The 22,958-nt window shown below is 49.1% G+C and overlaps 1 protein-coding gene across 11 annotated transcripts in view; it reads right to left on the minus strand.

Annotated features, from left to right (window-relative positions):
• ARHGAP44 (Rho GTPase activating protein 44) overlaps window positions 1-22,958 on the minus strand; it is a 157,949-nt gene that overhangs the window by 37,999 nt on the left and 96,992 nt on the right. For all 11 annotated transcript variants that reach the window (XM_044982407.1, XM_044982411.1, XM_044982409.1 and 8 more), the window contains exons 6-9: window positions 21,157-21,233; window positions 13,034-13,151; window positions 3,496-3,564; window positions 3,255-3,336 (exon numbers count right to left, since the gene is read on the minus strand). In XM_044982407.1, coding sequence (XP_044838342.1) covers window positions 3,255-3,336; window positions 3,496-3,564; window positions 13,034-13,151; window positions 21,157-21,233 — 346 coding nt within the window. The remainder of the gene's footprint in view (window positions 1-3,254; window positions 3,337-3,495; window positions 3,565-13,033; window positions 13,152-21,156; window positions 21,234-22,958) is intronic.

Raw genomic sequence — 22,958 nt, forward strand, 5'->3', positions numbered from 1 at the left:
GTGCTGGTTTAGGGGAGCGCATACGCCCACTGGGAAAGCCGCGCAGGTTCCCGCCCCCCGCCCCATCTCCTGCGACAGCCACGTCTCTGCCAGTTAGGGAGCTCCCTTGGCAGTGAGGTTGCAGGGCTGCGCATCCCCACATCCCACATTTACGTGTGCGTGCGTAGGGAGCTAATGCATGTCTGGGATGCATCTATATCCGGGTCTAGGTGAGCCAGGGCGTGCGATCCCCCCGGTGTCCCCCCCCCTTGAATTGCTTCTTCAATGTCCCATGCTGATGCTTGACCCTCCCCCAGCACTGCTGCTGGGACCAGCCAGTGTGGGGTCGGCAATGGAACCACGGGCTAGCCCCTCCTCTTGGCGCCAAGCAGGCTGCCCCTGAGCCCCTGCTGGCTCAAGGCGCAGATCTGAACGCCAAGCCCCCATGTGGCCACCAGGCCAGATCACACCCAGCCTCACCCACCTGAGGGCTGCCTGAAAGCCTCAATGAAACCATCACTGCTATTTCTCTGGACCGCGTGGGGTCTACAGACTGGCAGGGAGCACCGAGAGGAGCCGCACACGGCACAGCAGGCATGCATTGTGCACGGTGTCCCTCGCCCAGCTCCCTTAATGCCCCTCAATCTTGCCCTGGAGCATCCCCGGCTAATCCAGTCCTGGGCCTCCCTCGGCTGACCAGGGTCTGCCAGTTGTGCTCAGTGGTGGAGCGTGAGACCTATCACACTCAATTCACTAGTGACCTGAGCTATTACTTCGACTCCAGCCTCCAGAGGCGAGAGGGCAAAATGCATCGACTCACTGCATGGCTAAACTTCAAACTGGGCTTCTACTGGCATAAACGCTGCCATGGCTCCTGGGGTGGGAAATCCCCAGGGGACAAGAGTATCATGGTGCATCGTGGTTGAAATTAATCAAAAAATAAGGGGTGGATCTTTAAGGGCTGGTGCAGCCCTCTGAGCTCCCAGCCCTGACTGGGACAGGGGCCCACCTGCTATTCTAACTCTTCGCTTTTGTGTGTTCAATATACCAGGGGATACCAAACTGCGGATTGCCGGACCCCGCCCCCCACAACTCCCCATTCTCCACCCACCAGACTGGGAGGGGGAGCTCCGGGTTTCTGCCCTGCAGCGGGATTGGTGGCGCTAGGGACTCGGGACAGTGGGGCTCGGGGCTTCTGCCCTGCAGCGGGATGGTGGGGCTCGGGGCTTCTGCCTAGCGGGCAAGGCAGTCTAGGCGTTTCAGCCCCATGGAAGGCACCTGCCGGTGCCCAGGGCTTCAGCCCCACTCTTGCTGAAGCCCCTTGCCCCGGCAAGTGCCCCCGCACAGGGCTGAAGCCCCTAGCCCCACCACTCTGCTGCAGGGCAGAAGCCCCGAGCCCTGGCAGGTGCACCCGGCTCTCGAACTTCTGAAGATTATCGTATGCGGCTCGGAGGGTCAGTAAGTTTGGCCACCCCTGCAATATACTTATGGGGGTGGCAGGAGTAATTTACAGGCAGCAGTTCCCAAAAAGGGAAATAAAGCTGCAACTGCATGGGGTTGCTCCTGGGAATGAGAGCGCCACTAGAGCTGTTTGCATGCCCGCTAGTGGGCATTAGCCTGATAGCTACAGGACCGTTGCTTTAAAAGGGGGGAAAAACAACGCTGCTTTAAAAGGTGGCAGGTTCTCAGGGCCCAGGAGATCTTGTAGGGTGGAATTGTAAAGTCCTGAGTATGAGCCTGCGGCCACAAACAAAGCCCACAGCTGCTTAGGACTGAGCGTTCCAGGGTTTGTTTTCTTCAGCAGAGAGAGAGAGAGAGAGAGAGAGAGAGAGAGAGAGAGAGAGAGAGTTCCCTGTATCTGTATTTCTGGGCAGGCTGAGGAATTCCTTTCCATTGCCAAGGCAGGCAGTTAGAAGCAATTCTAGCCTGGCTGATCAGCCGGTCCCAAGGGCCCCCTGAATTCTCTCCTACTTAATGTCCCGAAGCATGAGTGTGGGAGTGCACGAGCTTGCACATGTGTGTGTGTACACGCGTGATCAGGGCCAAACGTATGCTTACGAGGCTGTGTGTGCATACAGCGGGGGGCGTGTGTGTGCAAGAGGCTTTGCATGCATGCGTCTGAGCGTGCGTAACTGTGCATGGATGAATGCATCTGTGTCACTCAGTTCCCCAAGGGAAGAAATCCACCTCCTTTCGGGGGCGGTTAGGAGTCTGCATGGTCTGTTCATATGACGCAAGGGAAAGGTTATTTCCCCCAAGGAAACCCAACAGCAAGAGACTCCCCTCTTTGAATTCTAATAAGTGCTGCACATTGTGCCATGTGTTAATTAAAAGAATGAGGGGAAAGCCTAGTTTGGTGGCCCAGTTAGTCCAGGTTTCCTTCTGCTCCCTATGCCCTAAGTTCCCCTTCATTCTGGCTCCATTTGATCTCAAGCCCATGGGGCTGACGGAGAGCCAGACCAGACCCAGCTGGCAGCGTGAGGAGGAGACGACCGGGGTGGGTGCAACCTGCCTGAAGGAGCAGGGACTCAGAAGAGTTTGCAAGCAGGAGAGAACCTGACGGGCCCAGGGTTAGAGAAGAGCTGAGCTCTGCGGAGGGAGGTGCAATTGGCAGTGGCTGGCAAGCGTGTGGGGGAGAAGATCTGGGTTTCAGTGGGGGCAATCGATCCCGTGTGGGGGTGGGGAGGAGAGGCGAGTCACTGTCCTGTGGGCGAGAGACAGCAGGGTTGTTGAAAAGCCATTGCAAGGTGAATGCATTGAAGGCGGGGCAGTGCGCAGGCCAGAGTCACTGCCGGAGAGGGGGGTCGTTGTGGCTGCAGGGCACTGATTGTGTTTGCTGGGGCCGGGGGGACTGACTCGGAAGATAGAGGAGGAACCGATGGAGAACCGATTTCGACAGTTTAAGGGAAAGAGACCCTGCTGAGGAGGGTATGTCCAGGAGTGGGGTGACTTGGGAAGATGGTGGGGAATTTCCTCCCCAGTAAATCAGCTCTGTGCAGGGTGGGTGGAACTGCTTCGGACTGGGACGGGGGCAACAGTCTGTGAGATGGCCTCGCTACTGAGAACCCCTGCTCCACCCGATCCAGAATCCTGCCTCTGGTGGTGAGCAAAAAATTGATGATTCAGGGAAAGGGGACAGACAGCACCTATGGGTACAGTGCAGTGCTGGACACGAGGGGCTCTCTCATCATGCCCTCTGCTAATCAGCTGGGGCCCTGAGCTCCAGTCCGTCTTAGCCTAGCATGCCGTCAATTAAGAAAACACTGTGCACTTACCCTGCTGTGCTTTTATCTGAGGCAACACGTTCTGTAAAAGTGCTAATGATTTCCTATGGTATTCTGCTTGCACTTCTATTAACTGGGGAAAAGACAAGGGAGAGATATTACATCCTGCCATAGGAACCATGGGGCACTTGGGTAGGGGTTGGAGGAGGGGCATCTGGGTGAGGGACCCAGCGAGACATCACGCACGAGGGAAGGACACAGACAGAAAAGCCCAATCCCCACTGGCACTTACTGTTTGAAAGTAGTTTGCATAGTCTATTTCTTTGGCCACGAAATTGTACATGTCAGCCGAGAGCTGGTCCTGTGGAGAGCACAGAATTAGCAAGAAGTAAATCACACAAAATCAAACCACCCTGACCAGCAATTGCAATCATTTACAGGTGGATCAGGCTCGAAGGCCGGCACACAGGGTCAGAGATGCTTGCAGGCCGGTGCTGCACGCTGCTGGGATTGCACTGCCTTTGCAGGCCACCTGGAAATGGCACAGACTTTATGGTGCATTTGATCCTGGCTACTGGGAACATGGACAGTGAAACATAGATTGGGTGGGGGAGGGAATAGATACAGATCTGGCATTAGCAATCCTGCGTGGCTCAGCTTTCGTTACCAGTCCGAGTACAAGACAGGGAGGCTGACACTGCAGGATTTGCAGAAGAGAAATAAAACACCTTGTTCAGAGCAAGAATCTCCCCCTTAGATCCATAAGGTGGATCTAGAATCCAATATTCTGTTCCACAAAGCATTCCTTCCACACACATCAAGAGAGCAGAATGTTGTGGGAACCCCACACATGTTGGGAGAGCAGGATATCAGAGCCTAGATGGATCTGAAAGAGATCATTGTGCCTTGAATGGCGATGCATCAAAGATCTGAGATGCTGGAAAGTTGGGAGGTTTTCCCCTGCCTTTGGTTTCGGAAAGAATCTTGCTAAATTCAGACCCAATGTAAATGGGTATAACTCCACTGACCTCCATGGCTGGTTACACCCAGGTCTGAGTTTGACTCAGGGGTAGCAGACATGAGGACAATGAGGGACTGGCCCACCTAAAACCCTCTGAGATCTCTGGTGGCTTTCCCCGATTTCTCATCCATTCACGGTCAAAATATGCCACATTAGCATCCGCATGCCAACTGCAGAGCCCTCAGTACCTATCACACCCCAATCTGACTCTGCTCTCTGTAAATCTACACAAAGGGCTATCCTAAGTACTATTCTATCCTAAGCACCAGTGGAGCAGTCACTATGTTTGTGTGGGCATGTTTCAACCCCAGACATGGATGTACATGTATACATCTGCACGCACAGCTGCCCACTGGGCACACATCAAGGGGTAAAGGCTTTGCAGGTTCTGTTTAGGTGCCCTTTGCATTCAACAATGGTCCCACTGTTACTTTGTAAGGGTCCTGCCTGTGGAATTCCTGAAGCAGTTTTGTCCAGGAGGTTGGTCTCCACACAAGTACCATAGAGGGGGTCCAGCAGTTTCATTGAGTAGGGAGGAAGGAAAGCAGGGTTAGATAGCACAGCAGGTTAGGGCCAGCACCCCCCTTTTTGCACATCTGGGTTCAAATCCTGCTGGCGTCACAAGTGAAATGGTTGGGTCTTGGCTGGGTCTCTGCAAAATCAGCACAGCTGGCAGCCTCTGCTCACAAGAGACCCAGGACTGTGGGAACATCAGGTGGGGTGCGTGTGGTTGTTTGCAGATCTAGATTATGTGACACAGCTGCACTTGTCAGAAGCATGCACAGTCGGTACTAGCTCTATTGGCACCTCGTTTCCAGGGGTACATTCCTGCCCCCTGCCCCACCCCCATCCCTCCAACCCCCCTCCCCCAAAGTCCAGCGGTAAACAGAACATGTGAGCCCAGGGAATGGAAACCCCCAGCAAGGAGCTAAATGCTACCATCAGAAATATACCTTCAACAGCTCAGCATCTGAGCCTCTCCAATTGGCAATCTTAGGATGGTCAGTGGTGCCCTGTGTGTGGCCCTTGTTGGTCTTGTGGGAAGAGGAAGAAGAGCGATTTTGGTTGTTTTATTGTCACATTATGAATTTTGTTAAACACGAATGTCAAACAGTTGAAGTGCAAACGTAAGAGACAAGCGTGGGGGACACGCCCCTCTCGTTTTGCTGGGACAGGAAAGTGTGATTTAAAAAAGGAGAAAATATCTGAAAGTTAACAAGGGGATATGGCAAAGGGGACTTTGTGATCTCTCTGTGTGTAAGCTCCATTGTCCTAAGGGAACACGTGAGGACAGCATGGTCGGGACATGGGGAGATGGGTGCAGAGAGGGTATGGTGGGAGCAGAGGTGCAGATGGAGTCTGAACCAACCACGGGGATGGAGAGTCGAGGCCTGGAGACAAGAATGGAGATGGGCACGGAGGCAGAGGCAGAGCCGATGACAGTGAAGGTCGAAAGGGGGTGGATGCGCAAGGAGAGGAGGAGGTGAAGGTGGAGATGGAAACAGCCTTTTTCTGAGAAAAACCCATTCACTTCTCTCACCTGCAGAACAGCGGATATGGGCCTTGTATCTGACTGGGGGAAAACACAGGGAAACTTCTTTACCAAGGCTCACTCACTGTGGCGAATGAGTCAATGCCCTATAAAGAACGAGGTTCTGAGGATCTGCTGTCGGTGGCAGAATGGGATAACTCTTCACCTCTGAAGATCTGGGTTTAAACCCTGCACTGACCCTAGCTCACACATGGAAGTCTGGTGGTTTTTTTTGGAAGGGCTCAGAGGGAATTGTCTAACCCCAGCCCCTGCCTCCCTCTGTCCACATTATGAAGCCACTGCACAAACTGACATAATTCAGCACAGGTGCCAGTCTCTGCTCGCGAGAGACCTTGGCTCAGGTGTATTTGCAGAGGTGCGGGATAGCCAGGGGAGGGAGGGCTGCAGTGCACTAGCAGAGCTTTGAGGGAGCCCCTGGACTGGAATAGCAGATGGGGGTGCAGGTCAGGATTCATGTGGGTGGGTGGGAAGTTTTAACAGCCCCTGCCCAGACTATACCAGGCTAGGACCAGTGGCATGATTCGCTCCCACTTATTTGTGCTATATTTACTGACAGGTTTTTAAAAAGCAAGACATTTCATGAGGTTTTATTGCCCCCACCTCAGGGATGGCTGTCACCACTAACCCTTTCCTGGACCCTATGCCCCTGTCACGTCAGGTCAACAGGCTATTGGCTTGTGATTCAGCTGTAATGTATGGTTCTCCTTTTCACTACACGCACCCTTTGCCGTGTTGTGACTGATCCCAAATGGAGAAGGACAATCGACCGGGTTGATTTCAGATATTGTGGAGAATCCTTTTTTTAATAAGCTCTAGGATAGTTATGCCAGCAACAAACTAAAACAGCAGTATAAGTAAATGACATTTCTCCCCAACCTATATTCGTAATAAACATTTCCTGGAGGGCTTTGCCCATGGACACTCGTGGCTAAGTGGCAATGTGCCTGGCCTTCCAGCTTCAGGCCAGACACACAAAAGTCCCTAAGGAAAATAACGCAGACGTTCGGCCATAAACATGAGCCGGGGTGGGGGGGGAACAGGGCACTTGAGGGTACGCAAGGCTGTCAGGCTTTTATGGTTGTGTGACAGGGATAATCAGGAACAGCCCTCTGTGTCTTTACTTCATCACTGCAGCTCCTCCCGGACTCAAACAAAGCTCAGCACATGGATGGATAGATTAGACAGACAGACAGAAAAGCGTCATTCCACTATGGCAGACAAAGTATTGCAAAATTCATTGCTTTTGCATATTCAAACACGGGCACCCTGATCCCGCCAATATGCATGTGCTTAACTTTATAGCGGAAGTAATCCCACCAACAGGGCCGGCTCCAGCTTTTTTGCTGTCCAAGAGGTGAAGAGAGAGAGAGAGAAAAAAAAGCCGCGATTGGCAGCTGCTCTACCACGCCGCTTCATTCTTCGGCGGAAATTCGGCGGCTGGTCCCTCTCTCCGAGAGGGACTGAGGGACCCGCCGCCGCCGAATTGCTGCCGAAGACCTAGACATGCCGCCCCCTTCCATGGGCCGCCCCAAGCACCAGCTTTCTGCGCTGGTGCCTGGAGCTGGCCCTACCCATCAATTCCAATGGCTACTCATCATAGTGAAGTTAAACATATTCATGAGTGTTTGCAGGATCGGGGCCATGGTCACGTTAATGCAGAAAACCATGTTTAATTAACAATGCTACTAATTCAGCTTCCCTACTGGTATAATTCTTAGGCTGAGAGAGGAGAAGCAGGTCACTGACTATTTCAAAGCCTTTCAAGAGACATAAACTTTAGAACAAATCTAACCACACCCAGACACAACAAATTAGTGTTGAAAGGAGCATGAAAGTCTATGCCAATGTCAATTCTGATACTCAGCTCAAAAAACAGACTTTATATGGAATAAAATTAAGTTACTCTGCACAAAAGGAGCTTTGGAGGAGAAGAAAAGAAGAATGGACCCATGCACAGAAACCCTGGATGCAAAGCTGTAAACACTCTCTCTCTCTCCCCCCATTCCCTCTCTTTTGAGATCATGATTAGCCATCAGTCTGCAACAAACTGTTCCTAAGTAGGCTGGTATGAAGCAGCGTCTGATTAGTCAAATGCCGCCTGTTCCCTAAGGGATGCATTGCACGCAACGTAAATGCTCTGCTTTTTTCAATCTCTGTTTGGCTATTTTTGTCTGAGTGGTTCATTAAATATACAGCCCATTATTGCTCAAACTAGTAATGGTCAGCACTTATTCAGTAAAGTACATCTATGCTGGAGTTGGAAGGTAAAATTTCTAGCTCAAGCAGACATACCCACCCTACCTCTGATAGAGACAGTGCACTAAAAACGGAAGCGTAGCCGTGGCAGCACGAGGAGCTAGCCACCCAAGCAGGTACTAAAGGTCTCAGACAGGACTGTATTGGGGCAGCACAGACCCTCCTGCGTGTCATGCAGCTGTGGCTCCATTTTACTTTTAGCACGCCATCTTCATCAGAGTTAGAGTGGGTATGTCTCGAGTTGGGAATTATATTTTCAGCTCAAAGCATGGACATACCTGAAGACTGTTTCATAGTTTGTAATATGCAGCATTGTTGTAGCCATGTTGGTCCCAGGATATTAGACAGGCAAGGTGGGGGAGGTAATATCTTGTATTGGACCAACTTCTGTTGGGGAGAGAGACAAGCTTTCGAGCTTACAGAGCTCTTCAAGTCATCTGCGTAAGCTCACAAACTTGTCTCTCTCCCCAACAGGAGTTGGTCCAATACAAGATATCACCTCACCCACCTTGTCTCTCCAGGTTTGTAGCATTAGTACCGGGGGTGAAATACACTGACACAATCTTCAGAGTTTCATTATGTAACTCAAGGGCTGGACAGGACAGGACAAGACAAAACCATTGGCCAATATTAAAAGACTGTAACTTGACCTGTAGAGCTGTATGCATATTTAACTTGGGTGCCTATTTCTCAATCTTCCATGTGTTTTCTACATATCTTTTAGAGATCGGAGAAAAGAAGTTGTGACATTCCCCCCACCTTTTTTGTCAACATTTGAAATCGATGACGTTTCTCATAAAAATGTTTTAAACATTTTGACCAGCTGTAGTATATCAAATTAAATATACACCTAGTGAGTCGCAAATTGCTTGTACTCGGAAAAGATATTTTAGAATTGGAAAAGGTACAGAGAAAGGCAACAAAAATGATTAGGGGTATGGAACAGCTGCCATATGAAGAGAGATTACAAAAACTGGGACTTTTCAGCTTGGAAAAGAGATGACTAAGTGGGGATATGATCATAGAATCATAGAAGATTAAGGTTGGAAGAGACCTCAGGAGGTCATCTAGTCCCAACCCCCTGCTCAAAGCAGGACCAACCCCAACTAAATCATCCCAGCAAGAGCTTTGTCAAGCCGGGCCTTAAAAACCTCGAAGGATGGAGATTCCACCACCTCATTAGGTAACCCATTCCAGTGCTTCACCACTCTCCTAGTCAAAATAGTTTTTCCTAATATCCAACCTAGACTTCCCCCACTGCAACTTGAAGACCATTGCTCCTTGTTCTGTCATCTGCCACCACTGAGAACAGTCTAGATCCATCCTCTTTGGAACCCCCTTTAAGGTAGTTGAAGGCTGCTATCAATTTCCCCCTCACGCTTCTCTTCTGCAGACTAAATAAGCCCAATTCCCTCAGTTTCTCCTCATAAGTCATGTGCTCCAGCCCCCTAATCATTTTTGTTGCCCTCTGCTGGACTCTCTTCTATTTGTCCAAATTCTTTCTGTAGTGGGGGGCCCAAAACTGGACGCAATACTCCAGATGTGGCCTCACCAGTGCCGAGTAGAAGGGAATAATCACTTCCCTCGATCTGCTGGCAATGCTCCTACTAATGCAGCCCAATATGCCGTTTACCTGCTTGGCAACAAGGGCACATTGTTGACTCATATCCAGCTTCTCGTCCACTGTAATCCCCAGGTCCTTTTCTGTAGAACTGCTGCTTAGCCAATCGGTCCCTATCCTGTAGCAGTGCATGGGATTCTTCCATCCTAAGTGCAGGACTCTGCACTTGTCCTTGTTGAACCTCATTAGATTTCTTTTGGCTCCAATTTGTCTAGGTCACTCTGGACCCTATCCCTACCCTCCAGCGTATCTACCTCTCCCCCCAGCTTAGTGTCATCCATGAACTTGCTGAGGGTGCAATCCATCCCATCATCCAGATCATTAATGAAGATGTTGAACAAAACTGGCCACAGGACCAACCCCTGGGGCACTCCGCTTGATACCCACTGCCAACTAGACATTGAGCTGTTGATCACTACCCATTGAGCCCGACGATATAGCCAACTTTCTATTCACCTTATAGTCCATTCATCCAATCCATACTTTTTTAACTTGCTGGCAAGAATACTGTGAGAGACCATATCAAGAGCTTTGCCAAAGTCAAGATATATCACGTCCACCATTTTCCCCAAATCCATCAGTTATCTCATCATACAAGGCTATCAGTTTGGTCAGGCATGACTTGCCCTTGGTGAATCCATGGTGACTGTTCCTGATCACCTTCCTCTCCTCCAAGTGCTTCAAAATGGATTCCTTGAGAACCTGTTCCATGATTTTGCTGGGGACTGACCAGTCTGTAGTTCCCCGGGTTCTCTTTCTTCCCCTTTTTAAATATGGGCACTATATTTGCCTTTTTCCAATCGCCTGGGACCTCACCCATTTGCCACAAGTTTTCAAAGATAATGGCCAATGGCTCTGCAATCACATCAGCCAACTCCCTCAGCACCCTCAGATGCATTAGATCTGGACCCATGGACTTGTGCATGTCCAGCTTTTCTAAATACTTCTTAACCAGTTCTTTCGCCACTGAGGGTTGTACATCTCCTCCCCATACTGTGCTGCCCAGTGCAGCAGTCTGGGGGCTGACCTTGTCTGTGAAGACTGAGGCAAAAAAAGCATTGAGTACTTCAGCTTTTTCCACATTATCTGTCACTAGGTTGCCTCCCCCATTCAGTAAGGGTCTCACATTTTCCCTGACCTTCTTCTTGTTGCTAACATTCCTGTAGAAACCCTTCTTGTTACCCTTCACATCCCATGCTAGCTGCAACTCCAATTGTGCTTTGGCCTTGCTGATTACACCCCTGCGTGCTCAAGCAATATTTTTATACTCGTCCCTAGTCATCTGTCCAAGTTTCCACTTCTTGTAAGCTTCTTTTTTGTGTTTATGATAGAGGTCTATACAATCATGACTGATGTGGAAAAAATAAAAAATGAAATGTTATTTACCACTTCACATAACACAAGAACCAGGGGTCGCCCGAGCAGGTTTAAAACAAACAAAAGGAAATATTTCTTCCTACAATGCTTAGTTTGCCTGTGGAACTTGTTGCCAGGGAAGGATATGAAGGCCAAAACTATACCCGGGTTCATGAATTTATCAAGTTCTTCTTTGGAGGATAGTTCCATCAGCGGTTATTAGCCAGGATGGTCAAGGATGCAACCCCATGCTCTGGGTGTGCCTAGCCTCTGTTTGCCAGAACTGGGACTGGATGACAGGGGATGGATCACTCAATAATTGCCCTGTTTTGTTCATTCCTTCTGAAGCATCTGGCATCAGCCACTATCAGAAGACAGGATACAAGGCTAGATGGACCACTGGTCTGACTCAGTATGGCCGTTCTTAAGCAGTAGTTTGTTAGACTGGTTTGGAATTCCTGAATACACACAGTCACATCCATAAAACCACGTGAGTTAGTGCACAAACAGGTAGGGGATAGATTTTCAAGAAAGCTCAGTTTCCATTTAGGTGCGTAAATGGAATGGCCAGATTTTGGAAGTACTCACAAAATCTGGCTCCAGCTGTGGGAGCTAAGCACTTTTTAAAATCTAGCTCAAAATATACATATTAATGCTTTGAAATCTTGAGCAGAAGGCAACAGAGAAGCACAAAGCAACTTACAATAGTAATAACACCTAGCTCTGACATAGCACCCTTAATCAGTAGATCACAAAGCAATTTACAAAGGAAGTCAGTATCATTATCCCCATTATACAGATGGGGTAACTGAGGCATGGAGTGGCAAAGTGACTTGTCCAAGGTCACCCCGCAGGCCCACAGCAGAGCCAGGAATAGAACTCTGGTCTTCTGAGCTCCAGTCTAGTACTCTCCCTCTTCAACACTATCTTCCTCTTCATGAAAGAAGTCCCACATTATGCTGAGAGGTAAACAGTCATTTATTTCTATTTACTAGAAGATGTTTGGGTATCAGCATCTCTATTTTACAGATGGGGGAAACTGAGGCACAAAGCAGGGATGTGATTTGGCCAGTCTCTCACAACCAGTCTGCAGCAGAGCAGAGCTCACGACCCAGATCTGCTAACTCTTGGTCCTATGCTCTAACCACTAAACCATGCCTTCTCTTGCACGTCAGTATACCAGGGTTCAACATACTATCGGTGCTGAATTTTGCAACAGTCCCCTGCCATAGTCCCCTAGGATGGAGGATACTGGAAGAGTTTGCTTTCCAACCCCAAACACTGCCAGATGGAGCTGGGATGTGGGAGGGCAAAGGGAGGAGAGGACATCCTTCCTTCAGTCATTGGTTTTCGTCCACACTGACTCTTATCAAATGAACAAACTCTGGAGGAAAGTGCTGGTTACCTCTTGGGGCTCGGGCACTGCACACACTGTGCCACTACGACTCACAATGCAATACCACACCCTGGCACCTGCTAATTACCTGGGCATGACACGGGAGGGCAGAAGTTGCTCACCAGCTGCTCTGAGAGTTGTTAGCTTAGAGTTCTCCCCAACCTGGGGGAAGAGAGGGTCAGGGAGCAGGCATGCCCTTAGGCTGAATGGGAGGCAGGGGGAAGGTGCTGGGAGCGAGGGGGAGGGGCTATCCCCAAGCTGCAGAGGGTAGGTCTCACCTGGTGTAGCAGGATGGTGATTGAGGGGCTCTGAAGTGGTGAGAGAGACAAGTCTCCTCTCCCTGCACCAGCAACTCCTCCTGGCAAAGGGTGAGGATTCCTGGCAGGGCTGTGGGAGGGAGCCTGAGAGAAGGGCCGCTGACGCTGCCTGTTGGGCGGGCGGGGACTTCTGGGAACAGCAGGCCTCCATTGGCATCACTCTCCCACACCTGTGACCTGCTTGCCAGCTTAGGCCTGCAACTCCAAGCCCCAAATTCCCCAACCCATATAAACCTTCTCCCATTCTCTGGGAGAGATACTGGAGCGGTGATGGGCTCTCCAGCTGTGAGATAAGAGAGAGTGAGAGGTACCCTGCAAATCTCCACTCTGTTTGCCGCCTCCTCCATCTCTTCCCTGAGAGCGTCCGCTTTGGCACCTGACGGCTGCAGGTTGCTCGACAAACCTGATGACTTCGCCGACTGCTGCCACCTGAGAGGGGACACAATGGAACTGGCGTCAGCAACGAGTGGCAGAGCTGCCTGGGAAAGGGAACAGCCATGCAAGGGCTCAACCACGTGGGCTTACGTGCACCCTGACCGTAACCAACTTAGCTCAAGAAGGCAAGCGGCAGACAGGGACCTGTGGTCTCCATGGCCCGTCCAGCTACATTAAAAAGCCAGGTGGCTCCTCTCTGCTCCAGTATGTGCCAGTTAGGCCTGGCATGAGGTCAGTTAGACTGGCTATTCTCTGACCCGCCAGCGATCAGGGCTGAGTTACTTCTCAAAGGAGCTGAGCAAGTTATGTGTCCCAGAGGTTGGGTTGACCCAGCCTGGAAATAATCTCCTAGAGGATACTGGAGACTGAAGCAATATTGAAAGGTTTATTTAAAAGAAAAAGCAGTTTCTAAAAGGCAAAAATCAGAGATTTCACAGCTAGAAAGGTCCATTCTGATCATCTAGTCTGACCTCCTGCATGATACAGGCCATACAACTTCCCTGATGTAGATACTAATAGACTGTTTTCAAATCACCCCTGAACCTGCTCTTTGTTAGCTAAATAGATTGAGCTCGAGTCTATCACTATAAGGCCTGTTTTCTAATCCTTTAATCATTCTTGTGGCTCTTCTCTGAACCCTCTCCAATTTATCAACACCATCCTTGAATTGTGGGCACCAGAACTGGACACAATATTCCACTAGCAGCTGCACTGGTACCAAATACGGAGGTGATATGACCTCCCTACTCCTACTCGAGAGTCTCCTGCATATATGTGCATGGATCACACTAGCCCTTTTGACCACAGTGTTACAGTTTGGGCACATGTACAGCTGACTATCCACCCTGACCCCTAAGTCTTTTTCAGAGTCCCTGCTTCCCAGGATAGAGTCCCCCATCCTGTATGTATGGTCTCCATTCTTTGTTCCTAAATATAGGACCTTATATTTGGCTGTACCACATTTATTTGCTTGCACCCGGTTTACCAAGAGATTCTGGTATCCTCGTATCAGGGCTGGTCTACACTGGGTGGGGTGTGGGGGTATTGATCTAAGATATGCAACTTCAGCTATGTGAATAGCGTAGCTGAAGTCGAAGTATCTTAGATCGATTTACCTCGGGTCCTCACGGCGCGGGATCGACGTCCGCGGCTCCCTGTGTCGACTCCGCTACTGCCGCTTGCTCCAGTGGAGTTCCGGAGTCGACAGGGGTGTGTTCGGGGATCGATATATCGTGTCTAGATGAGACACGAGATATCGATCCCTGAAAAATCGATCGCTACCCGCCGATACGGCGGGTAGTCTGGACATACCCTCAGTGACCTCTCCTCTTCATTGTCCACCCCTCCCCCAATCTATGTGTCACCTGCAAACTGTATCATGACCGATTTTAGGTTTTCCTCCAGGTCATTAATAAAAATATTAAATAGCGCAAGGCCAAGAACTGAGCCTTGTGGGACTCCAGTAGAAACGGAGTCACTTGATGACGATTCCCCATTTACAGTTACACGTTGAGACTTATCAGTTAACCAGTTTTTAATCCATTTATCGTGCGCCATGCACATGCTAGCTTCTTAATCAAAATGTCAAGCAGTACCACATCAAATGCCCCACAGAAGTCTGGGGCCGTGTCTACATATGGGCGCTACAGTGGCACAGCTACGGCGTTGTCGTTACGCTGCTGTTGCACTGTAGCGTAGATGTGTCTACAGTTACAGAAGGGCTTTTTTTCTCGCTGTAGGTAACCCACCTCTCTGAGCAGTAGCAGCTAGGTTGACAGAAGCATTCTTCCATTGATCCAGCGCATCTACACCCGAGCTTACGTCGGCATAGCTACGGCATGCCAGCAACACAGCTGTGCTGATCAAAATTTTAAAGGTGGACTAGTCCTAAGTATCAACACTCTTACTAAGGATTTGATTCCGTCATGGAGGTCACGGATCCTGAGACTTTCTGGGACTTCTTCTGCAGCAGCACGGCTGGAGCAACTGTCAACCCTGGGCCCATCAAAGCAGCAGCCCCAGGGCTTAAGCAGAAGCTGGGGTTGGGTCAGCCCGTGCCGCAGGAGCAGCTGCGGGGCGAGAGCAGCTGGCTGGAGGTTGGCCGTGGAGCCACCAGAACAACCACCCCGGGGGCTGAAACAGCAGCAGGGGTTGGATCAGCCCCCCTCCCCCCGCAGGGTATTTTTAGTAAAAGGCAGGGAGAGGTTGCGGGCTTCTGTGAATTTTTGTTTATTGCCTGTGACCTGCCCCTGACTTTTACTAAAAATATTTGTGATAAAGGTGATAGTTAAGGTTAAGATTCTATCAATCCAACTTGTAATCTTATCCAAAAATGCTCTGAAGTTAGTTTGACAAGATCCATTTTCCATAAGCCTACATTGATCGGCATTAATTATATTCATTTCTTTCAATTCTTAATTAATCAAGTCCCGTATCAGCCATTCTATTATTTTACCTCAGATCGATGTCTGGCTAACAGCCCCGCACCCCTCCGACGAGTTGCAATCTGAGCCACCATCTACATGGCCAAGGATGCAAAAGGAGCATCATCAAGAGATATTTGCAAAGACAGAGCTCTGGCAGGCCAGAATTTCCCCATCGACAGGCAGAAGAACAGAATGGGAGATGTACTGGCAGGCTACGCTTGGGACAAGGTCTCCGAAGTTGTCTGTCTATGGAGAGAGAGGCTGTATGCAGCCTCTCACCCTACAGTAACTCCTCACTTAATGCCGTTGTTACGTTGCTGATCAATTAGAGAATATGCTTGTTCAAAGTTGTGCAATGATCCCTTATAATGTTGTTTGGCAGCCGCCTGCTTTGTCCACTGCTTGCAGGAAGAGCAGCCCGTTGCAGCTAGCTGGTGGGAGCTTGGAATCAGGGTGCACCCGCAGCCCCCCTATCAGCTCCCCGCTCCCCTAAGTTCCCTGTGCTGCAGCTGCCCAGCAGGTTATCAATTGCCGGCAGTTCAGCTGTCCCTCCCGCCACTGCCATGTGCTGCTCCTGCCCTCTGCCTTGGAGCTGCCTCCGGGAGCCTCCTGCTTGCTGTGCGGGGGGGAGGGGGGGAGGCCTAATGACAGGGTATCCCCCACCCCCTGCTCCTTTACCCCATCTCCACAGAGCGGGGCGGGGAGGGGGGAACGGGGACATGAGAGGGCTCAGAACGGAGGGAGCGTGCAGGCAGCAGCTGCTGTCTCAACAGGCTGATCTACTTAAAAAGGCAATGTACTTAGAGTGGGGTCAGTGTACTTAAAGGGGCAATGCGCTTCTCTCTCTCTCTCACACACACACACGGTGTGTGTCTCTGTCTCTCTCTGCCATGCTGTCTCCCCTTTCTCCATTTGTGCTGCCTTGTAGAGTGTGAGGCTACATTAACAACAACGGAAATAGTTGTAGGGGACAACCTTGGCTCGAGTGATCATGAGCTAATTCGTTCAAAATAAATGGGAGGATAATCAAAATTGCATCTGAGACTAAGGTATACAATTTCAAAAGGGCTAACTTTACTAAATTAAGGCGACTAGTTAGGGAAGTGGATTGGACTAACATATTTAGGGATCTAAAGGCAGATGATGCCTGGGGTTACTTCAGGTTGAAGTTGCAGGAGTTCTCAGAGGCATGTATCCCGAGAAAGGGAAAACGTTTCGTAGGTAGCAGTTTTAGACCGAGCTGGATGAGCAAGCGTCTTAGAGGGGTGATTAAGAAAAAACAGAAAGCGTACAAGGAGTGGAAAATGGGAGGGATCAGCAAAGCAACCTACCTTATTGAGGTCAGAGGGTGTAGGGAAGCAGTGAGAAAGGCAAAGAGCCGGGTGGAGATGGACCTAGCGAAGGGGATTAAAACCAATAGCAAAAGGTTTTTTAGCCATATAAATAGGAAGAAAACCAAGAAGGAAGAAGTGGGACCACTTAAAACTTTAAACGGAGTGGAGATTAGGGATTATCTTGGAATGGCACAATATCTGAACGAATATTTTGCCTCGGTCTTTAATGAGGCTAATGAAAGGCTAAGGAATAGTGATAGAGGGACTGATGGGAATGAAGATATGGGGGTAGACATTACGGTATCTGAGGTAGAAGCCAAACTTGAACAGCTAAACGGAAGTAAATCGGGGGGCCCGGATAATCTTCATCCTAGAATATTAAGGGAATTGGCGAGTGAAATTGCAAGCCCGTTAGCGATGATTTTTAATAAATCTCTAAACTCGGGGGTTGTACCGTTTGACTGGAGATTAGCTAATATAGTTCCTATATTCAAAAAGGGGAAAAAAAGTGATCCGGGTAACTACAGGCCTGTTAGTTTAACATCTGTAGTATGCAAAGTCATGGAAAAAATTTTAAAGGAGAGAGTGGTTACGGAGCTTGAGGCCGATGGCAACTGGGACAAATTACAGCATGGATTTACAAAAGGTAGATCGTGCCAAACCAACCTGATCTCCTTCTTTGAGAAAGTAACAGATTTTTTAGATAAGGGAAATGCGGTGGATCTAATATATCTTGATTTCAGTAAGGCGTTTGATACGGTACCACACGAGGAATTACTGGTTAAATTGGAAAAGATGGGGATCGAAATGAAAATCCAGAGGTGGATAAGGAGCTGGTTAAAGGGGAGACTGCAGGGGGTCGTATTGAAGGGGGAACTGTCGGGTTGGAGGGGGGTTACCAGTGGAGTTCCTCAAGGTTCGGTTTTGGGTCCGATTTTATTCAATCTATTTATCGCTGACCTGGGAACCAAGAGTAGGAGTGGGCTGATAAAGTTTGCGGATGACACCAAGTTGGGATGTATTGCAAATTCGGAAAAGGATCGGGATATCCTCCAGGGAGATTTGGATGACCTTGTAAACTGGAGTATTAGTAACAGGATGAAATTCAATAGTGAGAAGTGTAAGGTTATGCATTTAGGGATGACTAACAAGAACTTTAGTTATAAGCTGGGGACACACCAGTTGGAAGTAACGGAGGAGGAGAAGGACCTAGGAGTCCTGGTTGATCGTAGGATGACTATGAGTAGGCAATGTGATGTGGCTGTTAAAAAAGCTAATGCGGTCTTGGGATGCATTAGGCGAGGTATTTCTAGTAGGGATAAGGAGGTGCTAGTCCCGTTATATAAGGCATTGGTGAGACCTCATTTGGAGTAGTGTGTGCAGTTTTGGTCTCCCATGTTTAAGAAGGATGAATTCAAACTGGAACGGGTACAAAGAAGGGCCACTAGAATGATCCGAGGAATGGAAAGCCTGTCGTATGAAAGGAGACTTGAGGAGCTCGGTTTGTTTTCCCTAACCAAAAGAAGGATAAGAGGAGATATGATTGCACTCTTTAAATATATCAGAGGGATAAATACCAGGGAAGGAGAGGAATTATTTCAGCTCAGTGCTAATGTGGACACGAGGACAAATGGATATAAATTGTCAGTCAGGAAATTTAGGCTTGAAATTAGACGAAGGTTTCTAACCATCAGAGGAGTGCAATTCTGGAACAGACTACCGAAGGAAACAGTGGGGGCGAAGGACCTCCATGACTTTAAGATTAAGCTAGATAAGTTTATGGAGGAGATGGTATGATAGGATAACGGGCTTAGTCAATAGGTCAATTAAGTGCCACACTGGTAATTAGTACAATGGGTCAATGATAGGATATTGTTAGCCTCTTTCCAGAGGGTATGGCTGGAGAGTCTTGCCCGCATGCTCGGGGTTCAGCTGACCGCCATATTTGGGGTCGGGAAGGAATTTTCCTCCAGTGTAGATTGGCAGTGGCCCTGGAGGTTTTTCGCCTTCCTCCGAAGCATGGGGCAGGGGTCGCTTGCTTAAGGAGTGGGTGGATCGGCTTATGTGGCCTGCATCTTGCAGGAGGTCAGACTAGATGATCATAATGGTCCCTTCTGATCTTGAATTCTATGATTCTATGAACTCCTGAGGGCTCAGCCGAGTGCTAGTTCATCATTTATCAGCAAGGAAATGTCCCACCCTGAATTCGCTTAACATCGTTTCACTCGAAGTAGCATTTTTCAGGAACATAACTACAATGTTAAGCCAGGAGTTACTGTATTTCTATACTGTTCAGGTTCTTCCAACACCCTCATCATCTTAGCAGCTGAGCACCTTCCTGTGGTACATTAAGTGACGTGACTAACGTCTGTCACATGTGGCTCGTTCTCTCTCTCATCCTCCCCCCCCGCAGGAGAATTGGGGGCTTGGTTGTGGTACGGTCTTGTTCTGGGGTTTGCCTGTTTATATGTACACACACTGCTCTGTCTTTACATTGCAGAAGGCAAGCAGAAGTGCACCGGGCATTTCGAGCTTAAGGTGGGGAGGTTTGTGATTGTCCTAGTTTGTCCTAGACCTGGTGCAGGTTCCGGGGAAGCTCTGGACTATTCCAGCATGTTTAAAAAAATCTAGTTGGAAATAAAAATAAAACTACGATAGGCTGGGGTGGGAGGTTCCAGACCTGCGTCTGAAGAGAAAGAGCCTGTTTTGGAAAAGAGGATGTTTTTTAAAAAACAGTTTTCACATTTTCCTGTAGCCCCCTGAACAAAACCTCCTCACCAGCCTGCTTGTCTGACGGACGGCAAACAGAAAGTGACCTGATCAGGGTCACTGAAAGCTGGGGTAGGGAGCAAGCCTTTCTATTGGCTTTGCGATGCGCTTAGCACACCTCTCAGCAGGGCGACGACAAATAATAACTGGCATAAAAGGGGAACAATAAACTACATTTTGTTAAAAAATATTCCATTCTTAATCATGGAAGGCATTTGCAAATAACATACTGGAGGAATTTTTTTTAAATAGGATTTTTATGTGGTTAGCATCCTTTTAAAATCCAGCCACGTCAAATTTCTCATCACCCTGCTCTCTTTTTATTTAAAAAGTGTTGAAAAAAAAATCACCTCCAGAAAACTCCCAGACTCAGGCAAAATGTGTTTCTGCTCATATTACAACCACCGGGAGAGCTGGGTTTCTGACAGAACATGCTGGCCCATCCACACCTCTGGCTGTGCTAGCTACATCTTAGCAATGCTCCAATAAAGCGGTGGGAGTCTATTTTGCGACGAATCCCTGCCCGCCCATGCAAGGCTTCACCAAAATGGAGAAGAACCAGACTTATGCAACAAACAAATAATCCCATTTTGGAGAGCACTTGCAAGGAAAGGAATCTGCATATTTTTCAGATGGAAGCTGAAATGCTGGCTCATTTCTTAACCTGACTCCAGGGCATTTGCTGGTGGCCTGACATGGACCTATTGACTGCGCCTGTCATTCACCGGGACAGATCGACAGCCCCTGCCAGGTACTCCTAGAGGTTATAACACACGGTGGTGGCAGGACAGCTGGGCACGGCTAGTGCATTGGAATGATGCATGTGAACACACCCAATGCTAATGAAGACTCCAAAGCAACCTTCTCAACCGGTCTACAAATTGAGCTTAAGTAAATAGATACATGAAAATAAACTCCTCAATAGAGTGATCATGATGGAAAATCAATACTAACTGGTCCTAAGTAAAGCGGAGTCCCCCACACCGTACTCGCCCGTGGGCTTCTTTAGACAGAAAATCAAAAATACTCTGTGTGGTAAAAGCTGAGCTGGGCTAATGGGACGGATTCAGGCTGGCTCTGATAGATTTAACGGCACAGAACTGACCAGTCAATGCATCCTGGTTGTTTTATTTAGCTCTGGAGGCCTAGATGGAATCAGGTGGTGAGACTCTCAGTCCTCTGTCACCTTTCCAAATCCGCCGATAGGCACGGCACCAATCGGGGCACCTGCGTGGAAGAAATGTGCACCACTGCTGCCTAAACTATCCATGCTGTCTGGACAAACAAAGCACTTCCCCCTCCGGAGCGGTCAATCCACGGCTTTGAAATCAGCTGTAATTCACTCGGGAACATTTCTTAAAAACTACAGAAGTTGCTTCGAAGATCATTTCCCCAAACTCATTGAAAGAGGAAAACCGGCTGGGTAGCGAAGCCAGCTGGAGGGAGACCGACCGAGACGATGCTTCCTACCTTGTCCGTGAGGAATCCATGTCCAGGACTAATTTTGCTAAATGCTTCCTCTGTTTTTGGATATTTGGGATTTCCACCTGCAGCAAGGAAACAAAACAGCACAGATGGAGCGCAGGCTGCCGCTGTCACCTGCCCAGGACAGGAGCTCCCAACCTCTTGAGTGACTGCACCTGTCTACAAGTGAAGACCTTTGCTGCCCAGCCACTGCTCAGTGTCTCCCATTCGACTGGGCACACACTGACCCCAATGCGGGCCGGCCGCCAGTCACAGCGAGACTGGCATGCTCATGGGAGGCTCTGCCATTGGGGCCCACCCCCACTCGGAAAAGAGAGACAACGAAATCAGAGTAAAACAGTTTTATGCTCTATTCACTGTTCGTTTGTTGGAATGGCTCTTTGGGATGCAGAATCCTTGCAGGAAGAACAGCTCAGATGCACTGTAGAATCTGGGGCACTGTGCACGCGTCTGTCTGCCTGGCGTGCAGGAGCTGCAAAGCAGCCGCATTTCCCTGAGCAGCCCAGGCACCCTGGAAGAGCACAGGGGAGCACTTGCAAAAATGCCCTGAATTAACAATTACAAATAAAACTAAGGCAACTTGCAGCCCTCCGCTCCCATAACCGTGATCTAAGGCTGCCTAGAACAGCACAAGTGCCTTTGCAGACCAGGAAGGCGAGATGGGCAGTGTCAGCACACAGAGACCCAGCACAAAGGTTTGTTGTTCTGGGTCTGATCTATAATTCATTCCATGCGTGGGATGCCCATTGAAGCCAGCAAGAGTTCTGCATATGCTGGGCTGGTAGGATTGGGCTTCAAGGTGGAGATGAGGAGCCTAGATCGCTCGTCATAAAGTCCTTGGGAGAATGTGCACCACTAGCTGGGAATCCCAGCCTAGGACACAAAGAAGAATCCTAATGAGTGGCAGAGAAAAAAAGTGAACAGAATGTTGGGAATCATTAGGAAAGGGATAGATAAGACAGAAAATATCATATTGCTTCTATATAAATCCATGGTACACCCACATCTTGAATACTGCATGCAGATGCGGTCGCCCCATCTCAAAAAAGATATATTGGACTTGGAAAATGTTCAGAAAAGGGCAACAAATATGATTAGGGGTATGGAACAGCTTCCATATGAACATTCGTGGCTGTTCCGGGGCTGGAGCATCCACAGGGGAAAAAAATGGTGGGTGCCGAGCACCCACTGGCAGCCTCCCTACCAGCCCCCACTCACCCTCCCCAGTGCCTCCCATGGATCAGTGCAGGAGGGTCGGGGGAGCAGTGCTTGGGGAAGGGGGTGGAACAGGGTGGGAAGAGCCAGGGTGGGGCTTGGGAGAAGGTGTGGAGTGGGGGCAGAGCCGGGGGTCAAGCACCTCCCAGCACTTTGGAAAGTCGGTGTCTGTGCATATGAGGAGAGATTAATAAGATTAGGACTTTTCAACATGGAAATGAGACAGCTAAGGGGGGATATGATAGAGGTCTATAAAATCATGACTGATGTGGAGAAAGTAAACAAGTAAGTGTTATTTACTCCTTTTCATAACACAAGAACTGGTGGTCAACAAATGAAATCAATAGGCATCAGGTTTAAAACAAACAAAAGGAAGTATTTCTTCACACAACGCACAGTCAACCTGTGGAACTCTGCCAGAGGATGTTGTGAAGGCCAAGACTATAACAGGGTAAAAACAAGAACTAGATAAGTTCATGGAGGACAGGTCCATCAATGGCTATTAGCCAGGATGGGCAGGGATGGTGTCCCTAGCCTCTGTTTGCCAGAAGCTGGGAATGGGCGACAAGGGA

This window comes from Mauremys mutica, chromosome 12, assembly GCF_020497125.1.
Source record: "Mauremys mutica isolate MM-2020 ecotype Southern chromosome 12, ASM2049712v1, whole genome shotgun sequence".
Lineage (NCBI taxonomy): Eukaryota > Metazoa > Chordata > Testudines > Geoemydidae > Mauremys > Mauremys mutica.